Below are 22826 nucleotides of genomic sequence, written 5' to 3' on the forward strand. Positions count from 1 at the left end.
TTACTTTAAAATTTAATAAATTGATTAAATTAGTAAATTATAAATTTAAAAGTAAAAAATAAATAAATAGGGTCTTAAAAAAAGCATGTAGGGGTAATTTTGACATTTTAACATTATATATATATAAATACGGGAGTTTCGAACTCCGAAGTCCCAATTCGTCAAAGCAATATTTCTGAACAACGAAAAAGGAACTCTCCCTGTTTCTTCTTCTTTCTTTTTGCAGCTCGCCGGTAGTTCTCCGATCAGGTATTTCTTCGCCGGAAACCTTACTTCGATGGCTCAGAATCTCAAGGTTCTAATCATTGGTGGAACTGGTTACATCGGAAAATTCATTGTACAAGCTAGCGCCAAAGCCGGTCATCCTACCTATGCATTGATCCGCAAGTCTTCGCTCGGAAGCTCTGCCAAGTCTCAAATCATCAATCATTTCAAAAGCCTTGGTGTTAATTTCCTCTTCGTAAGTTTACTGTCCTCTATTTCTCGGAATTTTGTTGTTTCGTTGCTCAGAATTTTTGTGGAATCCTTTGCTGAATAATGTGCCTGATTTTCTTGCTTTACTATTTTGTTTGCGAATGAGTAAACTGAGTTTGATTTGATTAAATCGAAGTGATTACTTGTAGTGCAGAATACACTGGTGGTTCTTTTGAGTTGTTCTTATTGTAAATTCTGTGGACTCAAAATGAATTTTCGGAGTGGAAATTGTATTGTTTAATTTCGCTAAAACGCTGATATGATTGGGGCAGGGCGATCTCTTCGACAATGAGAGTTTGGTTAAGGCGATAAAGCAGGTTGATGTGGTGATATCCACCCTCGGTGGTCATATGGTTCCCCATCAACATAAGATCCTATCTGCTATCAAACAAGCTGGCAATGTCAAGGTAACCTCATTTCCCTGCCAATCTTTATCTACATTTTGCCTACAACTATGCCATTGATTGTGATTGCTTTGTTGCAATATGCATTCTGCTATAGAGTTTGTGTGTTTTGGAAATTTTGAGCATTGGAGTTTGTGTGGTACAGAGATTCTTTCCTACGGAATTCGGCAACGATGCCGATCACATCGACGCGGTGGAGCCAGCAAAATCGATGTACACCGCAAAGGCTGAATTTCGTAGGGTTGTTGAGGCTGAGGGAATCCCACACACATTTGTGGTATGCAATTTCTTCGATGGTTACTTCCTTAGCAATTTGTCTCAGCCAGATGCATCCGTCCCACCTAGAGACAAAGTCGTAATCTTAGGGGATGGAACTCCCAAAGGTACAAATATGTTAACTGCATCCTCTCAAGTTCTTATTGAACCTTTTGTTTCGTTGGATTGATTGTTGTACACTACTATTATCTCATTTTCTGGAGTTGAAATGGCTTCCAAAGTAGTAACCCCCCTGGATATTCAATAGATATTGATGCGTTTCATTGGTTTTTCATTCATCAAAAACTTATGCATAACATAGACACATGTTGTATATTATTGGCTACAATATGAGTTTGGTTTCAATAGCCTCCCACACTGTTCATTCTGTATCTGTTTTGTGAAGTAGTGATTTACATCAAGGAAGAAGCTCTTCTAATAAACAAAACTTGTACACACACACAAACATGTTACAAATAATTGACTGGAACATGAAGCATCATTCATAACCAGTTTGATGGGTGAAAAAGATTTTGTTTGGTCGTTCACCCTATTCATTCTGTGTCTGTTTTGTTTGGTGAAGTGATTTACAACAAGGAAGAAGACGTTGGGACGTACACCATCCGAGCCATAGATGATCCAAGAACCCTCAACAAGATCATGTACATTAGACCCGCAGCCAACATCTACTCGGCCAACGATCTGGTCTCGCTGTGGGAGAGAAAAATTGGCAAGACTCTTAGAAGGGTCTATGTCCCAGAGGAGGAGGTGTTGAAGAACATCCAAGGTGGGTTTTACCAAACAACAACTTTTCAATTCATAATCTGTCATGCTTCTAAAACACAGACTGATTAACACATTTGTTCTGTCATGCTTCTAAAACACAGACTGATTAACACATTTGTTTTTGCTAATCATCTCTTGCAGAGGCCTCATATCCACTTAATATAGAATTGGCACTCTGTCACACTGCACAGGTGAGGGGATCTCAAACTAACTTTGATATTGAGCCATCTTTTGGAGTGGAAGCTTCAGCGCTGTACCCGGATGTTCGATATACAACTGTGGAAGAATACCTCGACCAGTTTGTCTAAATAAAATCAAACAACCCCCATACCCTTTTTCCCTTGATCTTTTTGGTATAATGGGTGTACGAAGCTGTGTTCTATAGTTATGTATAATAAGTAAATGTTCTCATTTGAAGGCAGAGGTTCTTACTGATGGCCTCACCAACCCACAATTGCCTATTTTTGAATGAGTGCATTTCCTCTGACAGTGAGTGTTGAAATGTTGACCAATCTGTACGGTTAGCGAAATAAAACTGTTGAAGTTAATTGTCTCACTTCAACGGTTTTATTAGATTAGGTTTTACTAGATTGTTATTGTTGTGATGAGTTCAATTGGAATCAAACGTTTTTCATTTGGGTTGAGAATATATATTTTATCTCATTTGAACTATATATTTATATTCGCTTTTAATAGTAAATTTTTAATTATATTATTTGATGTATGAAATTTTACAATTTTAGTCCATAAATTTTTATTATTTTTATTATTTATGCCTAATAGGTATATGAAACAATCATCAGAGTATCATAATTTTGTGTATTTAGTTTTGTGTCTATTAGATATTTGACATGTTCGAGTATGTTTTTAAATTAACACATAAAAAGTTCAATTTTGTTATAAGAATACATTAAACTTTTAATTTTGTATCAAATAAATTTATGAATTTAAAAAAAAAATATATAAAATACACCTCCGGTTGAAACACTAGAAATTTTTATTTTTTATTTTTACTAATTCATCATTTGAGACTATTAAAGTCCAAAATCTATTTGAAATCACGAGTTACATATTGGTATAGATTAATAATAAAAATACCTGTGAATTTTACATTCTAAGCTTTAAAAAAATTTCAATAATATTCTCAAACTAACCGAACAAAGCTAGAAAATACCCTTAAACTAAAATTAAAAAAAAAAAAAAAAGGAAAAAAAAAAAAAAAAAAACTCTATTTTAGATCAAGTATCAGCCAAGGGTTAATTTTCTATATATTTAAATGAGGTTTTTCGGTATATTTTAAAGGTAAGCCTGTGATTCAATTAATCAGACTCAACAATATCAAATCAAAGATAAAATCAAGCATGGAACAGTAGAGAAGAGAAGAGAAGAGGACACAAATATTTGAAGTGGCTCGACCAATGAGGTCTACCTTTCACCCTATGCAAGGTGAACTCAATCTTCAACTCACTGATCTTTGACATTCAGAATCTGGTTGAAGCAATACAGCAGGTTGATGTTGTGACGTCCACCGTTGGTCGAGATCGTTGGTCGAGATCTGCTATCGAACAAGCTGGTAATTTTAAGGAAGCCTTAAGCCATTCACCACTGTCACATTTGATACTCAACTTTGGCAGAGCTTCCAAACAATAGCTTTTGATGGACAATGAACTGAATCAACTGCAAAATCTTACACGAGAGAGAGAGTAGATTCGCCATTTGCACACATTTTCTCCCATCTTCATTTGTTTCCCTTTCTTCCCTTCTTCCCGGAAGCCTTAGCCTTGCCTCTTGGAGCCTTTTGAGTTCTTTCCCTTCTTAGAACCTTTACCCTGCTTGCTCATTCCGTGCTTCCTTGCATCCTTCTTCATTCGTCGATCTACTAAGGTTTTACCCTTCCCAACCCGAACTTGAACTCCTTTCTTTGCAACCACAAATTCCTTTTTCGGTCTCTGGGGCACTGCTTTTTTGTAAAGTTGATCGATCATCTTGCTCTTTGATCGATCAGATATATCGGCCTGGTCTGAGATGATGTTTGCCTTCTTGCAAACCTTTTCGAGTTTCTTCATTGCAACTCGCTTCTTTCGTGCTTTAGCTTCAGCTACCTTTTTAGCAGGGCGGGCGTCGATTTCTTTGAACTGTGCTCTCATTGCTGCAACCTCCTCTTTGGTTATAGGCTTTATTGGTTGACGATGTCTTTTCTCCTCGTCCAAAAACCACTTCGGCAAGCCTGTGTCATCGAACATGTATTTGTTATATGAATCATCGAGAAGTTGCTCTCTTTGCTTTTTCCTCAGCATCTTTTTCGCACATGCCAATATCTCAGCCTTTGTGTCAGGCTCTTCATCCTCGGATTCTTCAGAGGATGAATCGTCGCTTGAATCTGTAGCCGGGGCAGGGACTACCTCAAATCCATCATCTGCTTTAATAGAGTCTTTTGCATTGGTTGAGATTTTCGACTTCTCTCTTGCATTCTTAGAAATATTTGACTTGGCTACTTTGGTGACAGCAGTTTTTTCTTTTGGCCCATCAACCTGCATATCATCTTCGCTACCCAACTCCTTCAAATCTCCATCTTCCGCTGCTTCAGCAAAAATATCCTGACCGAACCATTTGTTTGCGATCTCCTCTTGAGTTGGCTCTCCACCGTAATCAAGAGATACCATCAGTGGATTTCTATCCTCGTCTACCAGATTTTCGTCGGAGTCATAATCAGATTGAAAACGATCGCCTCCATTCTCATCCTCCTGCAGACAACCAGACTCCAAGGTGAGGATAATATTTTATCCGGAACTGATGGCTATATGTGCTTCATATGATCATTCAACTAACACGTAAATGATGATTGAATGAAGCTAACTATTAACCGTCCTGGACGGAAATAACACGTGCAAACAAAAATAGACCAAAAGAAAAAACAAACGAGTGACCCAAAACCATGAACAGCATCAGAGGACAAGGTATACTTACCTAGCCCTTCCCTTAGAATTAAAATCGAATAGATTTGAGGGTCTTGAGTAATTGATGATTAGGGGTTCTCAGAACAAAAGTAACATAGTAGGATTTTCATATCAAATACCATTATAGCTTCATACCTCAAGTAACTCGGCATCATCAGAGTAGGCTTTTTTTGCACGTTTCCTCTGCTTTGCACTACCTTCCTTTCTGGCAACAAAGCTTTCATAAGCCTGATCCAACAATTCCTCCATATGTTCATCATACCTGGAAAGAATAGCATCAGAATTCATCTCAAAACAACAAAAAGCAGACAGTCATTACTTCAATCTGAAAATTAACAGAATTAAGCAAAGGGAGGGAGAAAACACCTTAAGCGCTCTTCATCAGAATCAATATCGCTAGCTGAAGACTCATGATCTTCCTCATTGGTTACATCATTTTCATGTTCTCCCAACTCACCATTGTCGACATCATAGTCAGTTGAATCAATAACTCTTAAGTCATTCTTACCCTGGTTCACATACAATGGCAAACGAATTTCAGAAGAAGATACAAACATTCCCAATGCCAGGAAGAAAAAAAAAGAATACAGATTGGCAAGGAAATGTTTGTGAAAGTATACCTTGATGTTAGAAAGAGAGAATAACTCGTGATCAATATAACCCTCTTCCATGACGTCTAGTTGCATCCCCATCGCTTTCCTAGCTTTGTCCTTTATGACACAGAAGAATAGATACTCAATCAGCTATTACATGGCTAGTCATAAAATGCTAGGACGAAAGCATGGTCATATTGAGTTTTTATTGGGTGGAGAAAAAGATTTCATATGTCAATAATAATTTGATCAACCTATACTTTACTTTCTATTAAACTATTGCATAAAAGATGAAAGCTACACAATTGGCGGACCAGTCAACTGGAGATTACAACTTACAAGAACATGCACTACCCTTCTTAAGTCGAAACATAGCGCGTAGCAGTAAGTTAAAAAAAGAAAGTTCTAGAAGTCTAACAAAGAATTAGACACTCGTACTGTATGGAGATAGTGCCCTAATTCTTTATCAAAATAATATTGTAAATAGTATAGTTCCCAAGTGCAAAAATACCAATCAGCAATCAAATTTTCTCACAGTAAACAAACGTCAAATTGCAATTAATTGAAATACCATGGTCAATAAATGTGTAAAAGAACACCATACATAATACTCTGTAAGCATTAATCCCAATGGACAAGAAATAGAGAAAGAGAACTATGCAAGATCACAAACCTTAGACGAACCAGAGGACTTTTTTCCTTCCCTTCTTAACCCTGAACTACGGGAAAGAGTGAAAATCAGCTCTCCTTTTTGCAAGAAGCTTCTTTTCCCTTTTCTTCTTCCGTTCAATAGCATATGTCAGCTCCTCCATCTCATTTAGTAATTTATCATCTTCGTTCTGCTTTATCTCATTTTCAGCATCTTTAACAGAAATGGGCGTAGCCTTTTGATTGGGAGATAAGGCCTTCCTTATGTGCAATCGCCACCTAAATGAAAAATTATAAACGATTAAAAACATGAAGTTATCAGAGAATTGTAGCAGAGTTGCATGAAAAGTGTGCACGCAGATAACCACCATTACAGTAAATCAACCTTTAAAGTTCATTGTTCCGTTTATACAAGTATTCCACAGGCAGAGGGCAATCCAACGCCCTATAACGCCTATCCACTATCAGGTGGAACAAAACGTGAATAAGACTTACCCATAAGCCTAATTATTTATGACCCCATGCAGCTCTACATCTATGATAGGAATGCAACACCTCCAATCCAGATTACGAAGACTACGAGAATGGGCCTACCAAAAGAAGTTAATAATTTTTTTATTTAGATCATAAAAAATAAAAAAATAAAAAATAATAATAATAATAAATAAATAAATAACTTTGTTCTTTAGGAATGAAAGTATTTACGGGTACCATGGGGCCGGCCAATTTTGTAAAACACAAAGATGGTCCCTAAACTAGTTAATAAATATCTATATCCATATTCCTTGAAACTACTTCACAAATTCATTGAAAATGAAGGAAGAAAAACCAACCCCATAATAATTCAAATTTTAAGAGTTTGTCTTTTGTGTATGCTTTCTCAATCAAGCAAGAACATAGACCCGTAACAGAAAAGTTCAAATTTGGGTGCCCCAAAGAAGTCATGATTTAATCCTCTCCAACATCTAAAGACCGCATTACATCTTGCACAAGTTCAAGGACTGAAGTACAGATTAGCAAATGCATGAGCGAACAGGTATTTAAAAAATGCAAAAAAATAAAATCAATTAAAAAAATAGAAGGCTAGTATCTAGAGGGTGTGAATCTTACTTCAGCAGATGCTTAAAATCTTGCTTGCCCAGGACACGCAAATCATCACAAAGTGCCTTAACCTGTTAGAGAATAGGCATTTAGGAAATAAAGTACCCAGATGATGACGGGAACCTTAAAAAAAACAAATGTTAAATATACAATACCTCTTCAGTTGTTAAATCATGATTCTTAATCAGCAAACAAGCAGGATCATCAAAAGTTATACAAGTCACAGTTCCTAAGATCTCAAGAGGAGAATCTGACCAGATGTAATTAGACGCAGAAGACACTTTCCGAAGAGTCATATCTCCATCTTCATATCTATTATCACAACATAAAATAAATGAGAAATATTTCACTGGAAAATAACAGATGATCGCCACTGATCCCCCCCCCCCCCCCCCCCCCCCCCAATGACCCATGCTTATCACTAAAATATTTTAAAATAATTCAGCAACCCTTTTTGTTTCCCCTCTCTATGCACAAATGAACAATCATTTCGTAGCATAAAGATGAATAAAAGCAGTATCCCTTCCCTCTCTCATGCTACCATGTCTTGTACCTATGGCAATTAGAAATTTAACCCCTTTAGTACTCGTACAGTTTTTTTCTAAATTTTAATAGTTCAATTGCAGGAAATTGAGCACCCTGGTGTTTGGTAATGTCTAAATTGTAAGTCAAATGTGAGCATAAACAAATAACAAAACATATAAATATGTCCTTAAAATGAAGACTTACCCATCACGATGTCTCTTTGGTTTTGTTCCTCTAAGTACATCCACAATCTACCCAAAAAAAATAATTTGAAATAACATATTGATGATGATGATGAGGTGAATACGAACTGAGTAAGTAAATAAAACACCACACGCATTAGGAACATTTGGATGTAGTAACACTAACCTTCCGTTGGGGTTCTACAGATCCTTGAAACAGGTGCTTCACATCAAGAAGTCGTGGATCAATCTTTGCAGGAGCCTTATATCTAAGACCCAAAACATATATTTCTGCAGATGCAGATCGACTTGCTGCTGGTTTGTCAACCTCGACCTTTTCAAATAACTGCAACACCATTTAAATGTTTATAAATATCAGATAGACAGAAACAAATGGCCATGACATCAGATTAGAGTGAAATTACCTGCTTGAGAAAATAGAGGACAGAACTGTAATCTTGTGACCTGAAAACCTGAAAATTAAAGAGCAAATAAGCAATCTGAAGCCAGTCATATTTGTTATGGGAAGAAAAAAAGTGCTCGTGAGTTCCTGATCCGCACATAACCAAGATAAGATTAAGAATGATCCTATTTCCTCCAAAGATATTGACAACGTAGAAATTTAGCATTAATCAGTGAAGTCCCCTATCAAATGGTCCAGTAGTAATAGCTCAACCAGTTAATAATTAATAATCAACTAACCACGATAGACCTGGGACTTCTTTTTTTATCAACTAACCATTGAAAATATAATTAATAATCAACAACCTAAACTGTCACCAACGAACAAGAACGGGCCTCAGAGGATTACAAAACCATTGAATACCTAGAATCAAAACTCACCTTGGTAACAAATGCACCCTTTGGAGCCAATAACTGAGTAGCTAATTTGACAGAATCTATAACCAACGAATTCTGGCTCATGGCCTCCTGCGCCCAAGCCCCACCAACATTGGGCGACCCATCATGCAAGATCAAATCAAAAGCAGCGCACCCTTTCTCGTTCATAATCTTCTTGAGCCTCGCCTTGCATTCCGGCTTCGTGATATCCTGTTCGATAGCAATGGCACCGCGAACGGGCGCAATGGGAACCAAATCGACACCGACAACGAGGCTACCGACGGGAACCCGCTCGACGGCGACTTGCATCCAACCACCGGGGGCGGCGCAGAGATCGAGAACGGCATGGGAGGAGCGGAGGAAGTTGTATTTGGAGTCGAGCTGGGCGAGTTTCCATGAGGCACGAGAACGATAGCCATGCTCTTTAGCAAGGCGATAGTACTTGTCCAAACGATGCTTCCCCTTGACTTTGCCCATGGCGGAATTGGGAGCTTGAGGGATTTGCAGGCGATGGCGATGGCGATGGCACTGTGGGCTTTAGGTTTAGAAAGAACAGTGAGAGAGATTTTGAGCATTTTAAGGAAAGAGACGAGCGAGACGGTTCAGGGTTTAAGGGTTTGGTTTTTTCTGTATTGAGGCGGTTCAAGGTTTAAGGGTTTGGTTTTGCTGTTTTGGGTGGTTCAGGGTTTAATTGTTGGTTTTTATTGTTTTTGAGGCGGTTCAGGGTTCATTCAAGGGTTTGGTTTTTATTTCTTTGAGACGGTTCAGGGTTTTGCTGTTTTACTAAATTAAATGGAATATAAGGGCTTTTAATATCATTTAATTGATAATACCAAGTTATCAAAAATACCTCTAATTTTTTTAAAAAAATATAACACTCTTAAAATTTTTAAAAATTCAAAAAATATTTTTACCATAAATTTTGATTGAAATCATTAATATTTTTGTTTCACAACTATTCTTAAAACTTTCAAAAATGTTTATGGGGCGCCCCTAGTGCTGGTCAGCAATCAAGCGATGGGCACATGTGTCGCTTCTAGCCTGGATTCTGACTTACCAAACGGTTCCTCTCCTACTAGATTGAGAGAAGTCTCCATCGATGATGCAGAAAGTAGAAGAACTGGAAATGAAAGAGGAGAAGAAGAAGCTGCACTAAACGTGAAAGTGGAGCTGTATCTCTAAAATTTACAAACCCCAAGCTGTCATGGCTCTGCTCTGTTACCAAATTTTCGAACATTATTTAGAAGAGTCTGAAAACTTATCCCTAGCAAACACGTTTTAAAACCATAAACAAGGGGAACGAAACATTTTTTTAGAAGGGTATGAAAACTTCTCTCCAACTGATGCGTTTTAAAACCATGAAACTGACAACGACACGTAACAGACCAAAGCGAATAATATCTACTAGCAATGGAATTAGACCAGGCTAAAACGAACAATATTTGCTAGCGATGAACTTAGAATGTGTCACTTCTACCTTGTTCTTGAAAAAGTAGAATAAAAACAATTAAAGCAGAAAGAAACTTCAAAACTTGAATGTGTAGGCATTACTTTTGCACCAAAAACAAGAGCAATCTAAGAACACACACACACAGTTCCAACCCACATCTCATTGGGGAATTCTACAAAAACACTGCAACTACCAGCTTAAACAGTCCACAGCAGAGCCACATACAAGTGTAAAAGGTTTCAAATATGCCCTGCAATCGAACCAGATTACGAACCAGATTACGAACCAGATTACGACGTGTATTAAAGTGACAATTTCTACAACAGGCAGTTCTTCAGTTATCATAAAGGGTTTGGCATATAACCATGTCCCAATCAATAAATCCATAAGCAATCTCAACTACAAGTAACTTCAATCCAAAAAAATTTCTTCTACTGTGAATATCCAAATCTCTACTTCCTCCCCTCCATTCAGTACTTGTACTAATTGCTGTAAATAATAAGCCATGAATCAATCGTCGTTCGAGATACCGCTACTTGCAGAAGCTTTTTTGCCACCATACTTCTGCAAAACATCTTTTTCGATCAGAAACAATTTCGTTGATCGTATAAAAAGGGGAGAACGAGCGTGGAAACATTATATTTGTTTCCTCAAAAGAAAGAACTTGTAAAAAGCGCCCGAGCGGCTAAACCATGGAGAATATGAAAGCCTAGTAAATGTCACGACATTAGATGTCCAAAGAAAGGTAAGCGAGAAGCGTAATGTATTAGAAGTATTTGATAAGTCACCTGCTTTCCAAGACTTAATGGTATGTATTTGTACTTGATCATATGTGCAATCTGACGCCTCATTGTCAGGACAAAAAGAACAATCCAGTAACAAAGTAAAATGGGCCAGAAGACAGGAACATCAAATATGGAAAAGAAGGTCATTACAAAGGCAATGCAAAAGGCCTTTGTAAATGAGTACCTGCAAACACAAATTTTCATTTATATGAGGAATAAACAAAATCATGACAGCTTCCAAGAGGGAAAGGTGTAATGGGGGCAGACAAGAAGTTCGACACCGAAGAATGCAAGTACCAGTTAATCGAAGATTCAAATTCGAATAACAGAAAAGAACTACATAAACACCTAAGTAAAACTGTGCTGTGACGGTATCGATTAATTGACTATGAGGCAAAAATGAATATTTCTAAAGTCGGTATAAAAAGTCCACAAAGAAGAAATTGGAAAAAACGGTTGCCCACGTTTCACACCCTTCTGGCGACGAGCTCTTCCAAACAAATCGACATAAAAAAGGGAGAAAGTTCGAGAGATCAAGGGAAGTCTTTCTGCTAGCGGGCAATACTGGAAGAAGCTTAGTAAGGCCTTTCTCTCATGGCGAAGAAAAATGGAGTGGTTTTTATCTTGTGAACGTGTCTACTTCACTAAGACTCCAGGCAATATTCGAGATCGTTACCAAACAAAGAGGTTAATATTTTAGAATCGGTGTCATACTCCGTGACATCTATAATGTCAAGGAACTTTCTCCAGCAACGTAGAAAGTAAAGAAAGGAATCGAAACTAAAAAGGGAAAAGGATAGAGGTAAAAAGAAAGTATTAACCTACACGATGCTAAATGAGACCAGGTTCTTCTAACACCATCGAAATTTCAATGAGAACCCATCATATATAGTCTTCTTCCAAACAATAAAGTAATCTCCTGGTCTTGTTTCAATTATTGAACCACAGGAAAATACTTCTTCCTATTCCACTACAAATAACCTCCTAACTCTTGAGATATCAATAACTATGCAAGTAAATGGCGACATGTGCAAGAAAAAAAGCCTGACCATGTGGATTCACGATCTCAACATTGTCATATGCATAACGAGCAAAGCCATCATCAAGCACCAAAGAGTAGTGGTCACGATGGACAAGAGATAAACACACAAGATTACTTGATGCGCACAGATTTTTTTCTATGAGATCCTATATTGGTCGGAGAGAAGAACGAACCATTCTTCATAAGGGTGTGGAAACCTCTCCCTAGTAGACGCTTTTATAAAAACCTTGAAAGGAAGCCTAAAAGGGATAGCCCAGAGAGGATAATATCTACTAGCGGTGGGCTTGGACTATTACAAATGGTATCAGAGCCAGACGTCGGGCGGTGTGCCAGCGAGGATGATGAGCCCCAAAGGGGGTGGACACCAGACAATGTGCCAACAAGGACGTTGGGCCCCGAAGGGGGGTGGATTGTGAGATAACGAATGTCAGCGAGGACGCAAGGACTCGAATGGGGTGGATTTTGAGGTCTCACATTGGTTGGAGAGGGGAACGAAGCACTCTTTATAAGGGCGTGGAAACCTCTCCCTAGTAGACGCGTTTTAAAAACCTTGAGGAAAACCCGAAAGGGAAAGCCCAAAGAGGACAATATCTGGGCTGTTAAATATTCACAACATAACCAAATTCTGCACACCCCACTGTCAGTTTCCTTCACCACTGCCTACGTACCGCCCCCCCAAAGTCAACCAAGTTTAAACAAGCTTTCAGTACCAGACTAGACATGATACAATCAGATTTGAAACTACGAAGTAACAGAAGAGCAAACTTCAAAGTTCACCAGCCAAATACAATCAAGCAAACAATGCGAAAATCTCATGAAATTCATAGTTACCAGAACTTAAATTCTGGAAGTCGGCGAATGAACGGCTTGAATTCATCTGAACCTTTAGTAGGCAGCAATGGTCCATCTGAAACTTCCATCTCTGGATCAACCAAAGGCGACAAAAATCCAATCAACAAATTGAGTATATAGATACCCAAACCATATGAAACAATGTAGAACCCTTGCACATAGAAGACCCTCAATGCATAAATTGCCAATACAAAAAGGGTTCCAATCCATCGGTAGACGGCATGTGGGGTAGTCTTATCAAGATAATATTGATAAAGCCTTGAAACATCATGTTGCCACTGGCTCAAGGGTGCTGCCGCTGAGGCAGTTTCACCTCCTATCCCGTCCATTGAATATTAAACGCTTCACTATCTGCATATGAGCCATACAACTTATTCAACTTCTTCCACATTTGCCATAAGATTCACAAAAAAATACCCATATTGTTCATGTTGTTCATGTTGTTCATGTTGTTCATCTCCAGAACACGATGATAAAAAAGAAAAAAGAACCCCAATACATTGAATGTTCGTATCCTGGAAGCAAAAACCTTCAAAGGGTTTCCACAAAACTGCATGTAACGAACACTTGCCAAGTTTTAGACCCAATAATCAAAACATAGAGCAACAAATACCATTCTCCTCGATTCACCAAACTAACATTAGGGTTCCACACTAATTAGATCCGGAAACGAACACATCCCACAAATCGAAAATCAGAAGAAATTTCCAAAGAAAATGGAATACCTTAAATGGAAAGCAATTCAAACAAGAGAAGAAACGGAAAAACGTCTAGAAAAGCTAAGAAAATGAAGTTCATCCTCATACAAAGGCAATATTACAAATCTAATGAAACCCCACATCAGAAAATCAACATTATGAAAAGGGAAACAAGCAATTATAGAACAAAATTGAACAAGTCTGGAACCTTGGAGTAAGCTTTGAAGCTCAATGAGTACGAAAAATGGAGATTCGGAAGCCAGGGAGGCGAAAAACGAGCAGATCTGCGAGTCTTGTGGAACTCTGATTTTTTCAATATTAATTTTCTAAATTTTTGGTAATATTCTTTGTTTCTTCCACTTCCATTTAAGAGAACGAGAGAAAAGGTAAAATTAAATTCGTTAACATTGACGGAATTGAAGATGAACACTAGTGAAAGATTGGGTCACCCATCTCGTTTGAGGAACGGAAGATAATTGGTCTGTCATCTTACAATCCTTCCGGTGCAGGTAAGAATATCACCTTGGAAGAATATGCCATATCCTATCCCTATCCCTTTTCCTGCTACAGCGGGCTGAGGCCCATTTAAACGTAATTGGGCTTTTCAAATAGATATCTATCTTGGGCCTATATTTATAATTAAAATATCACTAAACATAATAATAATAATATATTTTTAATTATTTTTAAAATTATGTATTTACTAGTTAATTTAAATACTTTTATAAAATTAAAATTAAAAAAAAAAAAAAGTACATTTGCACTTTAAAAACTTTCATTAATATCCTTTAAATTTAAAAAAATTCAAAAAAATTATTACGTTTTAACTACGCCTCATAATAAATATCTCCTAACTTTTTTTTATTATTTTTAAAAGTTTTAAATATAAATTTTTTACATTTTTTAAACTTTAAATTATATTTTTTAAAATAAAGAGCAATATTTTTTTTATTAATTTAGTTATATATATAGATAGATAATTTGGTAATTAATAAAATAGTTTTCATTGAAATTTAAAAAATTTAAATTAGAAAAATCAAACGAAAAATAATTTCTCGAGCTAAATTTCATCTTACAAAATTTAAAAGAAAAATTAGCAAAGTCGAGAAATTTAATAGGAGGCGCCGAGGTTAAGAGGTGGGGATGGGATGAAAAGTCGATTCCCGATCCACCTCGTTCCGTGACACATCTCTTATTCAAATTTACAAATTTTTAAATTTTATTTTAATTAGCTAAATTCTATGGATTTTCATGAAATGCTTGATAATAGAATATTCTTATTAAACCAATGAGAAGACTTTGAAAGAGACTTAAAAATGCCTAATTGATGACGTGGATGAATCTCAGCCAAATCTGCTCCCTTTGGTCTGTGAGCATGCTGCGTGGTCTAATCACATCTTGACACGTGGCACCCCCATCTCCCTTCTACATATAGTACAGAGGACGCAGCATTATTTATGAGAGTGTTAAAATCTCTTATAAGAAACGCATTTTAAAATTGTGATAGCTATATGTAAAGGGTTAAAATAGATAATATATTTTTAACGGTGTAGAAACGTACATATCATTGCCGCTAAATTATACTTGTTTTTTCGTTGTTTTATTTTATAACGAGCACATATATCATAGTACTTAAAAGGGTTTTTTTTTTTTTTTTTAACGACAATTTTAGATTCTAGAGGAAGTGATGTCATCTCAGGTTCGATGACAAGAAATAACAATAAACACCTTATAATATTTTTACTGTAACGCTTCAGCCCGTTCGTTCCCCTCTCCAACCGATGTAGAATTTCACAATCCACCCTCCTTAGAGCTTCGGTCATCGCTGCCACTTGTTCTCCTCTCAAATCAATGTGGGATCTCATAATCCATTCAGGGATCAACGTCCTCACTGACACACAGCTTGGTGTCTAACTTTGATATCATTTGTAACAGTCCAAGTCTACTACTAGTAGATATTATCCCCTTTGATCAGTTACATATCGTCATCAACCTCACGATTTCCACACCCATCGATGTGAATCTCACGTTTACCGTCACTAATTATTAATAATTAATTTGAGTAAGGGGATCGATTGCAATTATATTCGTAAACTAAAAAAATAATTTTAATCCTTATAATTTGAAGCATGCTAGGGTGGTTGAATTATTTTTTTTTTACTTATTAAACATAAAAATAATAGTAAAATTAAACTATTATTTACCCTTAACTCATTGATTTTTACTGCGTAACATGGAGTAATTAATTGGTGGTAATTTTCGAGTAATTATTGGAGGTGGAGTTTTATTTTGGAATAGGACAAATTAGGTACGGTTTCTTTCATCTCTGTTTTGGACCTCACATTGACATGGCTTAGACGGCTGGTGTGGCTCAGCGCTTGAAGCCGAGCCCGGTCAGTTAAGGCTTATAGTACAGACGTCGCATCAATGCTTAAATAATCATGTTCTGAGCCCCGCTGTGGACCGACACTCCTGCAACCATGGCTCGTTGTTGGCCCCACCTCTTGTCTCCACCCCCTGGCCCACCCTCCAATGTTGGAATTTAATAAATAAAAAAAATTAAAAAAATGTAACATTTGTTACCTGAACTACTCTCTAGAATGGTATGATATTGTCAACTTTGTATAAACCTATAATCATTCCGTAGCCGATGTGAGACTTTCATCATCCAACACCTCCCCTCGAACAAAGTACACCTCCTCCTAATCGAGGCTTGACTCCTTTTTCTTCTACAGTCTTAGTCATTTTTTACTATTGCCTTCGAAGAGGCTCGACCCCTTTTATTTTGGAGTCATTTGTTCGACATTTGAGAATTTTCCAATCTATTGACATGACTCTAATACCATGTTAGATGAACACGACTCTCCATAAGATATTATTCACTTTGAGCATAAGCTTCAGTGGCTTTGCTTTAGACTTCTCAAGATAGTATTTCTTGATTATAAACTCATGATCATAAACTCATGATCATTCTCTAGATTAGTCGAGGTTGAACAAAATATGTTAATTTAGAAATAATGCATTTTTGAAAGGGAAAGCTTAAATTTAATGGCATTTTGAAAGCGGCCACCGCTTCTGGCTCCAAACTGATGGACTGGTAAATGGGAACCATAAATTTTGCATGGCATCACACGTGGCAAAGATATTTTTTCCACCCTTTCTAGATATTTTTTTTCACCCTTCCTATATACTTTTAAATCAGAAATTACATAGGGTTAATAAGTGTTGCTCGTAGTTGCATGCCCATTACGTGCTAAAACTTTTATGTTGTATAATCTTACTATTTTTTTTACCGCTTTCGTGAGGTAAATTTCTCTATTATACTTGAAAAATGATTCGTACTATAGGGGGTGCGACTAGTTATCACTTCTTCCTTTCTGGAGTTATATGCTATCTATAAGTCGTTGTGTTATCGTTTCTTTTATAACCTGTAACATTATTTTAGTCTTTTCTCTCAAACCTCGCTTTTCTCTTACCCCTGTTTTCTAAAATCTTCTTTTTAGAGCGAGACTAGAGGCTTGGGTATACGTAGTCAGGCTGAAAGTGACACTGACTCACTCAGTTGTGAGAGTGAGTGTCGCACAATCACTTATAAATGTCCTGTAAGAGAACAATTATGACACTGGGGCACGTGCCGTGACCCTCGAAGTTGGAGCCCACATTCTTGGTAAATTTATAATTTTATTATTTTGAATTATTCTATTTGGATATCCTTTTGTCTTCTTTTTTTTTTTTTATTATAATTTAAAAAGTTATTTTTATTGACTCGATGAAACCATATTACATTTTATAAAAGTTTTGGTTGATATAAGATATCGTTTCTAGTTTAAATGGGAGAGGGAGAGGAGAGAAATCTCCACCCGTCACTACCATACTTCAAAACTAAGACAATGTTTCTCTTAATTAGCCAATACGCGCATGCCGCCCCCCACACACATGCACGCAGGCACCCACCCATCCACACACATAAACATATGGTATCAGAGTTAGATACCGAACGGTGTGTCAGGACAATGGATTTTAAAGGGAGATGGATTGTGAGATCCCACATCAATTGGAGAAGGAAACGAATAATTGCTCATAAGAATGTAGAAACCACATACGTATTTTAAAATTATGAGGCTGACGACGATACATAACGGGATAAAATGGATAATATATACTAGCGATGAACTTGGACTATTATAAATCGTATCAGGTCCAATCAACTAAAATAATGCAAAGATAAAGATCAAAAGAATTTTGTAATTTCCAAACAAATAATTAAAAAAAATAGAAGGGAAAATGACACGTGGAAAGACACAATAAAAAAAGAAAAAAAATTAAGGAAAAGAGAGCGAACAATTGGAAAAGTGCAAGATAAGTGGGGCCCACAATATGCAGCGCGGCTCAACCATGTGGCTCTAGCCAACCACCAAACGTATTTAAAATAAAAGAAAAAAGAAAAAAAAAAAAAGAAGAGAAAAGAAAAAACTGGGCTTCAGATTCTCGTCTTCTCTTTCACTATCTTCGATTTTCCATTGCCTTCAATCCTCTGCTCTCTTCTTCTCCCATGGTTGCTCGTTTCAATTCTTCATCTTCCATTATCTTCAAGCCTTCACCTTCTCTCTGATCGCTACGCACTCACTGTTCTCTCGATCCGTGCCACAAATTTCAGCCTCCGTCCGCTGCGCTGTGGCTTTCTGGAGAATTTCTCTGTCTGCATCCATTTTCCTTATATATTTGCTTCAGCTTTCCGAGTTTTATGTGTAACTTCTACTCAACTGCAAAGATAAATGTAAATCTGAATAGTAGCATGTATGTAGGTTTGTTGCTCGGTTTTTCATTCGTTGCTGTTGCTGTTGGTGTTTTCTTTTCTGTGTTTGGAAGTGCTGTAGGTTTCCTGGAGTATGTTGTTTATAGTTTTTTACAGTATTGTCGAATGAGATGCATACTGTTTTTGTTACTTGCTGAATTTAATGAACTTCTGTTTATGAATTGTTTTGCCTGGATTTTCAAGTATGTTGTTGTTTTTGCCCCACATCTTCGTTTTCTAGGGTTATTAGTTGTTTGGATTGTTCTTTTCTGCGAATAGCGCGGCGGAATTTGATAATAATTACTTTGGGGGGGAGGGGGGGGGGGGGGGGGGTGTTCTTATCTGGTTTTCTAGATTTCTTTTGTTGGCTGGAGGGTGCGTTAGCCGTTATTCAATTTTTTTAAAAATTTTTTTTCTTATGAGCTTTGCTTCGTTCAGGTGTTATCAGTGAAGGATTGTATTGTTACCATGTCTGATCATATCACAAAGTCATACCAAGAAGAGAGTGGAACGTCAATGCGACCCTACCATTCAGTTTGGTTGTCTCACTGGGCACATTCAGGCTGCAAATCAGCGAATGGAGCCTGCAATAATTTATCGACCAGCAGTGAGTCTGGGGAAGAAAATTCTCAAACTAAGAAGCGCCCTTTGCTCGACGGTCCAATGCAAGCTACTATCAATGGAAAACATGCCATTGGGTCTGGAGAAGTAGCTGGAGTAACTGCAGATTATCCCAACAATGAGAGTTTGACTGGGAGATCTAAGAAGAGAAGGAAAGAAAGGTTAGATTCTGAGCCCTTGCCTATGCTCAATGTTTCTCAGCATAGTGGGGGTAAACTGGGTATGAATATTGAACAGGCCACGGCTAGTCAAGGTGGAGCTTTGAAATTTCATACTGGTTCTGTCTCTGGGCACAAAACTTCGTCTCTGGATGGGAAGAGCCAATTGCCATCAGTTCCTGAAAGAGCTAAACCCAAGAAGGAAAAAATGACTTCCAATGACATTAGAGTGTATCAACAGCAACATGAGAATTCCAATAAGCTTCTTAACAACAATGACTTAACCGTTTCACCACTTGTTGGAGATGAGGCTATGGGATCAGCTTCCAACTTCATTCCATATGGAATGAGTAATAGATTTCCATTCACCACATGTGAACGAAACATGAATGATGAACCAAGTTCCTATTTGTCATCCAAAAAACAGGTTGGAAATACTAATTTCCACACTTATTCTACTCTCTTTGTACAAGAGACAAAAATCAACCAACTTTTGGATTCAACCCAAGCTACAAATGCACTGTCAAGGCAGCACATGAGAACGTTCTTACTGCACGATCCCTCTTCAAGCAATCTCGACCAACCAAAACCATACCCTATACAATGTGATACTAGGAAAAGTAGTTCTAATACCTTACCCGATCTAAGCCAGAGCAACCATGCAGACACTATCTTACCAGAATATTTATACCGTGGAGGTTACTCAATGCAGAGACTCCCATTTTCTGTTCATGACGTGGAAACTATGAGAATATGTACCACTGTAGACTCTGTTGGACAGGCGCTCAAGGGTCCTCCAAAGTTTTGTCAAACAACTCACCGTTTAATGATCACTAAAAAGACTGATGTTGACTTGTTTGAAGGTCAGGAGTTTAGAGGGGCAGTGGCATCCACCAATCTCAAAGAAAAAGCTACATGTGCACTTCTTAGTGCATCCACCAATTTTGGCAGACACGATCAGAATGATAATGAATTGACACAACCTTCTAGCTCCCTCTATGGAGAAAATGAAAATTTTGGAAATATGAGGTGTGCGACTTCTTTGAGCAATGAATCATCTGGAACTGAAACTGATATTATGGATATGGATGCATACCAAGAAAACCATTTGAGGGGTATGTTCTCCAATTCCTATCCTCTGATTCTTCCACTTTTGCCGAAAGTCAAAAATAACAAAAAAAGAAAAAAGAAAAAAGAAAAAAAGAAAAGGCAAGAACACCGATTCACAAGAACACTATTGATCTACGGCATCCCATATGTGTACTTATTTCTAATTACAACTTTCTTGTCATTTGTTTGTTTATTTCTGCTTCCTTCTAATCTATGGATCTGCCCTTCTCTTGCAGGCTCGGATGCATCACAAGCAGTTAAGGTAAGGATCCTATCTGAGATCTCATCTCTTACAGTCCCTAGCATGTCAAAACAAATTTACACTGTTCGATACACATTATTATAAGCTGTTGCCTAATGCGATACTGCTGCCTGTTGTATGTTTTCCTTTTAGCTAATTCGACCTTGTTCTTTTATGCTATCTTTTTATTTCCTCCCTTTTGTTGCTTCCATTTCTTCCCATGATTAACAATTCAGTCTGTTAGATGCTTCCCAAACGTCCAATTGGGTTAGTCCCATAGAAACTATTATTTGCTTGAATATTCATGAAAATACTAATGCAAGTTGAATGGTTAGCGCATCTGGCCTTGTATATTGCTAAAATACCTTGGACATCGAACTTCAACTGTCACTACTTTTTTTTACTGAACTATAAGGGCTCTGTGATTTGCAGGAGTTGAGGAGTTCAAAATCACCATTGCTCTCTGTAAGTGCAGCTAGTTCGGTTAGAAATCAAATCGGAGATCGGCTTCCGAAGAAAATATTCCTCGACATAAATGAAAGGCCACCCAATTATTCTACTTCTGCGAGCTTGATGGACAACGGGGAGTCGAGTACCTCTAAAACACAAACTATGGATGCAGAACACCTCCTTCCAAATGCCGTGCAGCCAAGGTTTTCAAACTCTACAGCCCCTCCAAATGACTCTTCTAAACGGGAGATAGACAATGAGTGGGTTAAACGTCTTAGGCCATCTGCCTCAGAGTCGGTTCATGATACAAAGAGCACGAAAAAGGAAGAATCTTCCTGTGATAAAGCCAATCAGCTCTATAGTAAAATGAAATGCCGCTCAACCAGCTCTGACCGCTCTAGTGGTCCACTCGAAGGACAAGAACAATTGGCAATCGGTCAAACAGCAACTACAATAAAGAATAGCGACGTATGCAGCAACTTAGGATTAAAGAATCGAGAAATGATACTCTCCAACCCCTGGATTCGGAGATTGTGTCTTAATAAACCGGCGCCTTCTGAAACAAATCTTGAAACTGCAGCGATTCACAAATCGCAGGGCTCAAAATCAACGTTACTTCAGCCATTTCCCAGTATTGCTGCCATGGCATTGATGGGCAAGACGATGACTGGGGTTCGGCCACGCGAGTTCAGCAGAAAAGGCTCTTCTTTAGTTTGGAACACTGAGGATATTTAACAATCTCGAATCATTCAGGTTTCTGAGACTGCTGTTACTTTGAAATGGAATTATTTCTATGAAACTCAGCCCCAAGAAGTTGGAACTGCCAGAGAGACCACAAGCTTTGTGCTCGAGGAATCACTTCGCTACGTTGTTCCTCCTGGGGCTAAAATGGAACGCGAGACATCCCCTATTTTCAGTAATGAAATGAGCTACAAGCTTGTATACAATTCTATAGTTTTAAGTGATTTGTATTCTGCGTGGAGCCATTGAAAGTGCAGATACTGCATTTTCCTTTCTCAATATATGGTTACCACTCTTTGCATATGATCTCTCGGCAAGGAAGAAAACTAACATACGACCATTATATGGTTCAAGTGTCTGGAGGATCCATTCAGTAGTCCGACGCTGTCAGTTTGTTATTCGATTACGTATCAGGCACATCTATGTTCCTTATATGGTTAAACTCAGCACAATATACTAAAATGTTTTGTTACAAATAATGCTCCCATTTCTAACCCTGACCCAGTTTGTTCCAGAACAGATCATAAAAAACCACCTCCTTGAATGGTTGAATCCATACAGGGAGGAGCAAACTGAGTCATCATGCCTAGCAAAGTGAGTATCCCTGTTGCTTGCTGCTAATTATTTACAAGAAAACTGAAACTTTTATTTGTCTCTGCCATGGTTTTCATCACCTGTTTCAGTGCGTCATCTCTCTTGTTAGTCACTGGGGTGTGCATATTTGGAAGTGTGCAGTTATTGGAGGACGTGCGGTCGACAAGGTGAGTGCTCCTAACCCCCCCCCCCCCCCCCCCCCCCCCCCGACTGTCAGTGTGCTTTATTCGATTCCATGTAGCCCCGCAGTTGTGTTCATCACTTAAAAGACCATTAGCATTTGTATCTGTGAACTTTAATCCTTACAAACATTGGTTTGTACTTTTGATTCCCCGTTTGCCTAAGGCGCCGTTAGGATACTCCTTTGTTAGCGTAGTTTCACTATTGCCAACAACCTTTCAAAGGTCTTGTTTTTGTAAATAGAACATCATGCATGTTGCTTGCGAGTTGTAGTTGTTGTTGTTGAGTTTTTTTATTCCTCCAATGATTTAGAAATCACCCATCGTGTTACCTATATACCTTAG

At 37.7% G+C, this 22826-nt stretch overlaps 4 protein-coding genes across 7 annotated transcripts; 2 read left to right on the forward strand and 2 right to left on the reverse strand.

Annotated features, from left to right (window-relative positions):
* The first annotated feature begins 149 nt into the window (after positions 1-149).
* LOC111777015 (phenylcoumaran benzylic ether reductase POP1) lies at positions 150-2553 on the forward strand. The gene is made up of 5 exons (XM_023656456.2): positions 150-460; positions 747-881; positions 1024-1261; positions 1717-1920; positions 2061-2553. Exons 1-5 carry the CDS (start codon positions 278-280, stop codon positions 2225-2227), a joined length of 927 nt encoding a protein of 308 aa, XP_023512224.2. The 5' UTR covers positions 150-277; the 3' UTR covers positions 2228-2553.
* A 609-nt stretch (positions 2554-3162) lies between these two features.
* LOC111777013 (adoMet-dependent rRNA methyltransferase spb1) lies at positions 3163-9310 on the reverse strand. Its single transcript, XM_087118308.1, is given in 12 exon segments — positions 3163-3717; positions 3719-4663; positions 5012-5138; positions 5243-5385; positions 5497-5589; positions 6210-6396; positions 7228-7289; positions 7374-7530; positions 7948-7994; positions 8113-8271; positions 8351-8398; positions 8769-9310. Coding segments are annotated over 12 exon segments (2502 nt in total). The 5' UTR covers positions 9243-9310; the 3' UTR covers positions 3163-3657.
* Positions 9311-10493: 1183 nt separating this feature from the next.
* LOC111777830 (protein RER1A) lies at positions 10494-14034 on the reverse strand. The gene is made up of 4 exons (XM_023657551.2): positions 13801-14034; positions 12874-13245; positions 11004-11184; positions 10494-10779 (listed from the first exon to the last, which is right to left on the reverse strand). Exons 2-4 carry the CDS (start codon positions 13221-13223, stop codon positions 10726-10728), a joined length of 585 nt encoding a protein of 194 aa, XP_023513319.2. The 5' UTR covers positions 13224-13245; positions 13801-14034; the 3' UTR covers positions 10494-10725.
* Positions 14035-18050: 4016 nt separating this feature from the next.
* On the forward strand, positions 18051-22011 carry LOC111777284 (uncharacterized). 4 transcript variants are annotated; one of them, XM_023656815.2, is made up of 4 exons: positions 18051-18289; positions 18826-20281; positions 20513-20538; positions 20950-22011. In XM_023656815.2, the coding sequence occupies exons 2-4, from the start codon at positions 18856-18858 to the stop codon at positions 21700-21702; spliced, it is 2205 nt and encodes a 734-aa protein (XP_023512583.2). In that variant the 5' UTR covers positions 18051-18289; positions 18826-18855; the 3' UTR covers positions 21703-22011. The 4 variants fall into 4 exon arrangements, with proteins under 4 accessions (XP_023512583.2, XP_086974583.1, XP_086974584.1 ...); XM_087118457.1 differs by having other exon boundaries at positions 18195-18369; XM_087118458.1 differs by having other exon boundaries at positions 18203-18389.
* The last annotated feature ends 815 nt before the right edge of the window (positions 22012-22826 follow it).

This window comes from Cucurbita pepo, chromosome 16, assembly GCF_057944985.1.
Source record: "Cucurbita pepo subsp. pepo isolate OVF chromosome 16, ASM5794498v1, whole genome shotgun sequence".
Taxonomy (NCBI): Eukaryota; Viridiplantae; Streptophyta; class Magnoliopsida; order Cucurbitales; family Cucurbitaceae; genus Cucurbita; species Cucurbita pepo.

Coding starts and splice junctions, on each gene's coding strand:
- LOC111777015 (XM_023656456.2), top strand. CDS start 278: ATGGCTCAGAATCTCAAGGTTCTAATCATTGGTGGAACTGGTTACATC. Junction 461..746: donor TTGGTGTTAATTTCCTCTTC/GTAAGTTTACTG, acceptor TGATTGGGGCAG/GGCGATCTCTTCGACAATGA. Junction 882..1,023: donor AACAAGCTGGCAATGTCAAG/GTAACCTCATTT, acceptor TGTGTGGTACAG/AGATTCTTTCCTACGGAATT.
- LOC111777830 (XM_023657551.2), bottom strand. CDS start 13,223: ATGGACGGGATAGGAGGTGAAACTGCCTCAGCGGCAGCACCCTTGAGC. Junction 11,185..12,873: donor CTTCCAGAATTTAAGTTCTG/GTAACTATGAAT, acceptor TTGTGTTTGCAG/GTACTCATTTACAAAGGCCT. Junction 10,780..11,003: donor CATTAAGTCTTGGAAAGCAG/GTGACTTATCAA, acceptor GATGTTTTGCAG/AAGTATGGTGGCAAAAAAGC.
- LOC111777284 (XM_087118457.1), top strand. CDS start 18,337: ATGTGTAACTTCTACTCAACTGCAAAGATAAAT. Junction 20,282..20,512: donor CCAAGAAAACCATTTGAGGG/GTATGTTCTCCA, acceptor CTTCTCTTGCAG/GCTCGGATGCATCACAAGCA. Junction 20,539..20,949: donor ATGCATCACAAGCAGTTAAG/GTAAGGATCCTA, acceptor TGTGATTTGCAG/GAGTTGAGGAGTTCAAAATC.